At 42.6% G+C, this 9,728-nt stretch overlaps 1 protein-coding gene across 1 annotated transcript; it reads right to left on the bottom strand.

The window, feature by feature from the left end:
- Positions 1 to 8,369: 8,369 nt before the first annotated feature.
- Positions 8,370 to 9,503, bottom strand: LOC137808982 (uncharacterized). Its single transcript, XM_068610127.1, has one exon. It carries the CDS (start codon positions 9,501 to 9,503, stop codon positions 8,370 to 8,372), a length of 1,134 nt encoding a protein of 377 aa, XP_068466228.1.
- Positions 9,504 to 9,728: the final 225 nt, after the last annotated feature.

Below are 9,728 nucleotides of genomic sequence, written 5' to 3'. Positions count from 1 at the left end.
CACCTCTTGGTTCGTACCTGATGTGGAACTCTGAAAGCTCGACCGACCACCCTATCATTCGTCCTGCAAGGTCGGGTTTAGATAAAATTTTGTATATAGGATAGTTGGTCCTTACCCTGATTTCATGGTTCTGGAAGTATGGGCGCATCCTCCTTGCGGTCAACACCAGGGCTAGTGCCACTTTCTCTATCATTTGGTACCTGGTTTCGGCTGCGTGGAGCGTCCTGCTGACGAAGTATACTGGGTATTCCTCGTGATCCACTTCTTGGACAAGGATGGCGCTGACCGCTTCCTCTGATACGACCAAGTAGACTACGATGGGTAGGTCCAGACGTGGCTTTTTGATGACGGTCGGCGATGACAGGAATGTTTTGAGCTGGCCGAAGATCTGTTCGCATTCCTCGTTCCAACTGAATTTCGAAGTTTTGCGGAGCATTGTAGCTATCGGCCTGATTCGCTCGGCAAGGCGAGGAACGAATCTAGAAAGTGCTGTTAGCCGGCCGAGTAGCTGCTGAATTTCTTTCAAGTTTTTAGGGCTTCTCATTTCCGTTATGGCCTTGCATTTTTCAGGGTTCGCTTCGATTCCTCTGTGGGTGAGCATGATGCCGAGGAATTTACCACCTTCTACGCCGAACGCACACTCCTCGGGGTTGAGGCGCATGTTGACCCTTCTCAAGGCGTCGAAGACTTCTTGTAGGTCTTTTATGTGTTGGCCGCACGAGTCGGATTTCACCACGATGTCGTCTACGTACACCTCCACGCTTCTGCCGATCATCCCTTTGAAGATCTTATCCATGAGCCTCTGGTAGGTGGCTCCGGCGTTCTTTAAGCCGAACGACATTACCTTGTAGAAGTAGTTGGCGCCGTCCGTCGTAAAAGCCGTTTTGCCTCTATCGCTATGGTGCATGCTTATCTGGTTGTGGCCGGAGTAGGCATCCAGAAAGCTCAGTATTTTGTGACCGGCCGCTCCATCCACCAGCCGGTCGATGTTGGGAAGGGGGTATGAGTCTTTGGGGCACGCCTTGTTGAGGTCTTTATAATCTACACACATCCGCCATTTGCCGCTTGACTTTTTGACCATCACCACGTTGGCCAGCCAAGTGGAGTATCGTGCTTCGGTGATAAAGCCGACTTTTAGGAGTTTCTCGGCTTCGCTTCTGGCCGCTAGTCGATTGTCCTCTCCATAGTTTCTTTTCTTTTGTGCTACCGGGCGCGCTTCCTTGTACATTGAGAGGCGATGAGTGATGATGTCCGGGTGGATGGCTGGTACGTCGGTCGTTGTTCAGACAAAGAGATCTACGTTCCTCTGGAGGGTTCGGTGAACGAAATCCGCATCAGCGGCAGCCATTGCCGTGCCGATGCTCGTGTACCGGTCCTCCCCATCGAGTTCGGCCCGGCGCAGCTCGTCCTTGGCTTCAAGTCTTGGCTCGACTTCTCTTGGGTCCAGATCTGCCATGGTGATGGCTTTCTTTGGTTGTGATGAGTACCGGTGGGGGCTTCTTCCCCGGCCGGTGATCTTTCGTCTGGGTGAGCGGCTGCTGCTGGGCTTCTGTTGTGTAGGTTCAACTCGTAGGCTTTTGGCGTAGCATTCTCGAGCGACTTTTTGGTCTACGTGGATCGTCAAGATGTCGCCTGAGAGGGAAAGGAATTTCATTGCTAAGTGGGGCGTGGAGACGATCGCTCCGAGCTTGTTGAGGGACGACCTGCCGAGGAGGATTTTATAGGACGTGTTGGCGTTTATGACCAAGTATCTGATCTTGAGGGTTTTGCTTGCCCCTTATGATGGAAACCATCCAGCCACATACATCCACGTAATGATGATGAAGAAGAAGCATTGGATTTGAGGACAAATCCTTTTTAAGAGGGAGGGGATGATGGAAGAGGCCCAAGCCCATGATAGAAAAAGCCCAAGCCCAAGCCCAAATACAAGTTCAAGCTTCAACTCAAGCCCAACAAATAGAAGATATGGGCAAACTAATCATCATTGGATGTCTTTCTTTTGTAATTACTTTTGAGTATTTTTAGTAGAACATAAAGGGAGGTGTAGATATAAATATAAGAGGTGCAAATGTATAAAGTTAAGTCACACCTTCCATGTGACACAAAAGAAGGTGTAGGTATAGATTTAGGAGGTGCCAAAAATAGAAACCAAGTCACACTTCCCTTGTGACTAGGAATTGGCTCCAAATTCAAATGCTTCTCATTTGAATTTCCCTCCACTTTCTTTTTAATTTCCAGCCCCCTAAACACTATAAATAAGAGGGCTTGGCTCATGTATTTTCAAGATTAATGAGAGTAATGTTATGCTGCCAACATTGTGCCATACATTGCTTTTGCCTAGTTTCTAGGACCTAATCTTCATCTTCATCACCTACCATAGGGCTGGCCGAACCTCCCTCTTTCCATACACATCATGCACCTTCAAGATCACCATAACTCCTAGGAGGATCTTGCACATCTCAATCCATGGCTTCCGCACCATTTTTCACATGATTTCGAGAAGAGCTCCATGACTTTGCCATCATTTGGTATCATGAGCATAGGTTCTTCAAAGATGAGTAGTTCTTGGTCTTTTTCATTTTGAGTTCTTCTTTATTTCATGTTTTTTATCTTGTTTCCATAATTGTCTTGCTGTTTTTAATTTTTACTTTGTTTTGGTGTGCTTTTTGGAAGATTCCAATCGGTGCACTTTGTTCAATTGATCTTGAACAATCCTTGTGCAATTTGTGATAGGATTCCATACACCTTTGAGTTGCTGTTTTTCTTTTAGGTATTTGAGTCTTTATTGCAATTTTATTTGGTTCATTTTATGCTCTTTGAGTCTTTTAATTTTTGAATCCATATATGTTTGGCTTGATTGTTTCTTGATTTTGGGTAATTTTGCTTGATTTGAAACTGCTGTGATATTGATCTTTTGGTGCCTTTTACTTTTAGTTTGAGTTCATATTTGTGTTTAGATCTACACAAATTCCTTTACACTAATTCCATTGTGTTTATCTTTTGGTCTCTTGTTGTTTTTTTTTCTCAGTTTTTACAGAATCCCCTGTTTTACATTCTCTGTGCTGGTTGTTTTGTTTCAGAAAATTATTTTCCCTCATAAGAAATTTTTGATTCTTTGGATTATGCAAGATTGAGGTGTTACAGAAAATACAAAAAAAAAAAAAAATCAGCTCAAAAGAGTCAATAGAAAAAAATGATAAATATTTTAAAAAATAGTGTGCAAATCTGGGCGCTACAGTAGGCTTAAACACTGAATTTGAAAATTTATTAAAAAAAAATGGTTCATGCGTTTGGAGTGATTCCAACGCCAGATTTTAGTTAAGATCTTGAATATTTTGCATATAAAATTTCAGAATCAAATCTTAAAGGGGCAGCTCAGCATAAATTGGGGAAAAACACGTTTTCTGGCGCACAACAATTTTCCAGTGGTGCTGTTTTTTTATTTTGAAATCTAATTCTAGTGCTATTCTTAGGATTCATTTTGTGTGCCTACCTTTATTTGAGTACCTTTATTTGCTTGTCTAATATTCTTGGAACTCTTTCTAGTTGTCACAATCTAACTCCATTTGTGTGGTACTGTTTTCTTCAATTAAATTGTTTCTTGCTTTAATTCTTTGGCCTCTAAATTTGGTGCTGGAATTTATTCTCAATTGGTGCTTATGTGAGTGGAAATTTGACTTGAGTAAGGTCTAGTCTTCTTGATAGGTGCTGGAATTGGAGAATTAAGTCCTTATTTCTAAGGAGAAAGGCAAAGGCAGAATCAAACACTTCTCAAAACACCACGAACACTTGGAGGGCCCAACAAGGAAAGACAACCAAGGAAGTGCCAATAGCAAAAACAAAAAAAAAAGATCAACAAAGGGAGTTTTCTTAATTTTCTTTGCAACTTAACTTGTGTTAATTACTTCCTTAATTACGTGATTAGACGGTGAGTGTGTCTTCAAGGGCTCCAAGTGTCCAAGAAGCCTCACCTAGGGCCGACTAGTGTAGAACTATCTAGTTTAGCAATTGTTAATTGTTTTTTTAATTGCATCTCTTGCTTAATTAGTTTCGCTTTTTTCAATTGTGTTGCTTTGTTTAAGCTTTGTTAATCCTTGCTTGGTTAATTAGTTAGCTTGCATTGTTTTCTTGCATTAAAATCTGATTTCTCAACTTAATTGTGTTCTAAGTGGTTTACTAAGAGAAAGTTTTGTGTGAAGACATTGAGGGATAGTTTTTGGCTAAGGCAAAGGCTTGGTATTTAAGTAGTCCATTGTGACTCACCTCCCTTACCTGGAAAACTACCTTCTTTGACTTTCCTAAATTTTCTCAAGGTAAAATACTTGTATACACAAAGCTTTAGTCATGTCTTCTCACTCCTCTAAATCTCTTAAAAGTGAGGTGAAATCCTTGAAATCTCTTTTGAAACAACTTTCCAAGGATATGCAATCAATTTCATCTAAACAATTAGAGAATGAGGCTAAAACTAATGAATTGACTAAAGCAAAGGATGAGAAGTCTCACATTTTAAAAAAATTACCTTCTCATGCATCTATCTCTAAAGATCATGATTCTTTTGGGGAGGGAAGCCTTAGAATAAATGATCATTATCAAGCACCCCCTAGAAGACATAGAAGAGATAGAAAAGAAAAAGAAAACCCAAGAGAGGTTAGGGTAGACCAACCCCATTTCCATGGAAAAGAAAATATAGAAGCTTGCCTAGATTGGGAAACAAGGGTAGAAAAATTGTTTGCTTCCCATAAAGAAAGAAAGCAAAGAAAAATACAAAAGAAAAGAGAGGAAGTCGAAAGGGAAGCTATAGAAAAAGAAAAAGAAAAAGAAAAGCATGAGAAGACCCTTGAGAAACAAAAGGCATGGGAGAAGAGTGTTCCTTCCCACAAGGTCATTCAACAAGACAAAAGATTTAAAAATACCTTTGAAAATATGTGTCTTGTTGAACAACCTCAAAGCCTTACCTTTTGTAAAGGAATACTTGCAAGCATAAGCAAAAAAGAAGAGTCTTTAAAAGAAGCTTGCATAGATAAAGATAAAGTAGATTATTTCTCATATGTGCTAGGATATCACCAATTGAATGTCAAGTTATCTATAAGCATCTACAAAAACAAATTTTTATGTGAGGTAGTGCCTAAAGAAACTTGTCATGTCTTATTGAGACAACCATTGTCAAGTGTACAAATTCTCATAAACAATGGTTGTAACAACGAGACTATCTTTACACATAAGAGAGAAAGTCTTCATGAAGGAGAACTCATGGGTCAAATTAGAGTTGATAAAACTCTAGCGCTTTTAAAAGGAAAACTTTTGTCCCCAATGAGAAAAGAGGTTCAAAGACTAGAATAATCATAAAGGACAAACACAATTCTAGAGATGAGCATACATACCATAGTGTAGTTCACAAAACTACCAATATTTTCCCATTTGAAGTTGTATATGGACTTAATCCTCTTTCTCCTTTAGATTTATTACCCCTTCCTAATCCACATACCTTTGTGCATAAGGAAGGAGTTACAAAAGATGATTTTTTTAAGAAAATGCATGAGAGGATTCAAGAACAAATACAACAACAAATAGAGAAATATTATGAGAAGTTGCCAAAAACAATAGAAAAACAAAAAGAATGGCAACTTCCTAAAATTAATGTTTACACAACTGCTCAAACTAACACATTTGATTTGTTTGATGACTCACAGAGATGGACATTTGATCCTGGAGGACGAGCCTAGTTTTCAAAATAGGAATAAGGTTGTTGTTCGAGATCAAACCTGTAGATCTGAGGACAGATCCTCTCAAGAAGGAGGGGATGATGGAAACCATCCAGCCACATACATCCACATAATGATGATGAAGAAGAAGCATTGGATTTGAGGACAAATCCTTTTTAAGAGGGAGGGGATGATGGAAGAGGCATAAGCCCATGATAGAAAAAAGCCCAAGCCCAAGCCCAAATACAAGTTCAAGCTTCAACTCAAGCCCAACAAATAGAAGATATGGGAAAACTAAGCATCATTGGATGTCTTTCTTTTGTAATTACTTTTGAGTATTTTTACCATAGCTCCTAGGAGGATCTTGCACATCTCAATCCATGGCTTCCGCACCATTTTTCACATGATTCCGAGAAGAGCTCTGATACCAAATGATGGCAAAGTCATGGAGCTCTTCTCGGAATCATGTGAAAAATGGTGCGGAAGCCATGGATTGAGATGTGCAAGATCCTCCTAGGAGCTATGGTGATCTTGAAGGTGCATGATGTGTATGGAAAAAGGGAGGTTCGACCAGCCCTATGGTAGGTGATGAAGATGAAGATTAGGTCCTAGAAACTAGGCAAAAGCAATGTATGGCACAATGTTGGCAGCATAACATTACTCTCATTAATCTTGAAAATACATGAGCCAAGCCCTCTTATTTATAGTGTTTAGGGGGCTGGAAATTAAAAAGAAAGTGGAGGGAAATTCAAATGAGAAGCATTGGAATTTGGAGCCAATTCCTAGTCACAAGGGAAGTGTGACTTGGTTTCTATTTTTGGCACCTCCTAAATCTATACCTACACCTTCTTATGTGTCACATGGAAGGTGTGACTTAGCTTTATACATTTGCACCTCTTATATTTATATCTACACCTCCCTTTATGTTCTACTAAAAATACTCAAAAGTAATTACAAAAGAAAGACATCCAATCATGCTTAGTTTGCCCATATCTTCTATTTGTTGGGCTTGAGTTGAAGCTTGAACTTGTATTTGGGCTTGGGCTTGGGCTTTTTCTATCATGGGTTTGGGCCTCTTCCATCATCTTCAAGGCCGAACGTTGTGTATAGCTCTATTGATGGATATCCAATAGGAGAGGATTTTATTAATGAAGGAAGAGGATTTTCACCTACACATTTGAAGTTCTTCCTTCTAGTCTTCTCACAAATTAAAAGAAGTCAAAGAGAAGATCAAGCCTAAAGATAAAGAAGTCTACAAACTCTCAAATAATAGGCTTCATTTTGAATATCTCTCTTTAAGTAGAAAATATATAGAATAGTCTTTAGGAAGGTGCTTAGAGGGAAACATAAGAAACCTCTTTTGTAAAAGCATCCTTAGTTGTAGTTTAGAAATAGTAGAAGCTTAGGGGGGTGTGAACTTAGTAAGGGATGCTAGGGGGAGTGTAGATATGAGTTAGGAGGTGCCAAACTAGGAAGGAAAGTCACACTTCCTTCATGCACTAGTTGGCGCCGAAATTACATGTCATTTAGGGGCACATTTGCATTTGATTAGTTTTGCATTTCAGCACCTTATAGGCTATAAATAAAGGTGCTTGGCTTGTACAAATCAGATTTGGAATTTGAAGTAAGAAAACTCTACTCAATTTGAGAGAGAAATTGGAAGAGCTTTGGTGCCTTCATCAAGTCTTATCTTGGGTGTCTATGGTGAACCTCAAGTGGCGGCAACACACTAATCTTGGAGTATCCACACTCTAAGTGGCGTGATCAATCACCTACTCTTCCATCTCCATAAGTTTTCTATTCTCAAGCTTTGTTTCTTCTTCATGTTCATGTTTTAGTTTACTTGTTCTTCAATTCCATTCGGTATTTTCAGCTGTATTTTCAATTCTGTGCGGCTGTTTCCTATAATTGGCTGTAATCAATTCTGTTTTCTTCCATTCTTGTTGTTTGATTCAATTTGGCAAAACATGGACTTCCATGTGAGCTTTGGTTCGGTGCAAAGTCTTGGTGAGTTCTTGAATTAGAACCTTGATCCAATTCTAATTAAAGTGCCAATTCATGACCAACTCAAGTTGTTCCTAAGAATGTCAAAGAATCATGTATTCTTGCTATTGCATTCACATCATCTATGTAACCCTTCGTTCCTACGCGTTCCCCAGAAAAACCGACCACGTGATCGTTGTAGGGCATCATTTCCTCCTCTGGGATTCTCATGGCTTTGAAGGTCTTCGAGTATAATATGTCGACCGAACTTCCTTGGTCCACAAGGGTTTTCTTGATTGTAAAGTTGTCGATATCGACTTATATCATCATTGGGTTGTCTTGTGTTGGGTCTATCCCCTTGAAATCTTCATCTGTGAACGTAATTGGTGGCATCCTCGGCCGGGCGGAGACGAGGTTTACCTGGTGGACGGCCCGCAGGTGCTTCTTGCGTGCGCTGTTGGAACTGCCTCCGCCAGCGAACCCTCCGGCTATGGTGTTGATTACCTCTCGGCCCCTACGAGTGTCTGCTTGTGGGGGGTCGTCTCTTCGTCCCTGTCGGTCTCCGCACCTATCACCTTCTCGTGGACCTGGGGGGGTTCGGTCTCTTCTCCTAGGCGTTTGCTCTTTGCATGGGGAGCGATGCGCTTCCCGGGTACCACGCACAAAGCGTCTGAGGTGCCCGACCTAAATGAGCTCTTCTATTTTGTCTTTCAGGGTTTGGCATTCCTCGGTGGAGTGGCTGGTATTCTTGTGGTACCGACACCTTTTGCTGCGATCGGCATTTTCTGGACTCAAGGCCCTTCGGGGTGGTGGTATCAACTCGGTCCTTAGGGCCTCTTGCAAAATTTTGCTCCTATCCGCGTTCAGAGGCGTGTAGCGGGAGAAGCGGGGTCCTCGGTTGTCCCTTTTGTGGTCTCGGCCAGTTCGTGACCTTCCTTGTCGTTCCCTGTCCTCCTTCTTTTCTCCACTTGCCTCGGCCCGGGCGTTGTTCTTGAATTCGCGAAGTTCCTCTAGCTGCATGAATTTCGCCGCTCGGCGTCTAAGGTCATCGAGGTTGGTTGTAGGCTGCATACACAGGCTATCGGCAAACAGACCGGGTCTAAGGGCGGTCAGCATGTGGTGCATTGCCACCTCGGGGCTGAGGTTGCGAATGCTCATAGCGGTCTTGCTGAACCGATCGATGAACGTTCTGAGGGACTCTCCCTTCTCTTGGCGAATGCCGACCAGCGTTATGGATGTTAGATGGTGGGGGCGGCTTGTTGCGAACTGGACATCGAATTTTGCTATCAGGGTCTCGAAACAATCTATCGAATTCGCAGGGAGTTTGGTGAACCAGCTCAGAGCGCCTCCCTTTAGGGAGGTGGGGAAGACTCGGCAAAAGACCGCGTCGTCCGTGGTGTACAGGCTCATGTGTGTTGTGTATGCGTCGACGTGCTCGTCGGGGTCGGTCGTCCCATCGTACTGATCCCTGTTGAAGCCTTTCCATTTGTCTGGCAGGGGGGTATCCATGACGCGGTCAGTAAAGGGATGACGCCGATCCGAGCCCGCCATGCCGATAGTGTTGGCTGTTTTGCTAGAATGGGACTCCCCATCCATCTCCAGAGTAAAGTCATTTTTCATCTCTTTCTCGGCCTGAAGGCCGGCACCGGTGGCATAGGACTTGCCGGCCTGGTTGGTCATGGCGAGGGACGGCACCCCTTCGACCAGCTTCTTCATTCGTTTATTTTCTTCTTGGAGGTTTTTGATTTCCTCCTCATTCTTCTTAGCGGCCTCCTCGTGCGCCTTCTTCATCTCTGCTAACTCCTTCTGAAGGGCCATCATCATTTTGGTCTGCCTCGGTCATGCTTGCCATGCTACGGGTTGATACCATCTACTACTGTGGTTTCTTCTGGCTCTCCTCGGCCCCACGATGGGCGCCAATTGTTCTCGAACTAGTTTGGGGACTGGGAGAACTATTGTCTTCAGATGTCACTCGGTCGGTCGTGTCTCACTTTCCTCCTTCTATCTTCCTCGCCGAACGGCTCCTCAGGCTGGTGGGGTACC

Source organism: Phaseolus vulgaris, chromosome 2 (assembly GCF_051622355.1).
Source record: "Phaseolus vulgaris cultivar YP4 chromosome 2, ASM5162235v1, whole genome shotgun sequence".
In the NCBI taxonomy this organism is placed as follows: Eukaryota; Viridiplantae; Streptophyta; class Magnoliopsida; order Fabales; family Fabaceae; genus Phaseolus; species Phaseolus vulgaris.
The sequence above is the reverse complement of the archived record's forward strand: the minus strand, read 5'-3'. Positions and strand labels throughout refer to the sequence as shown.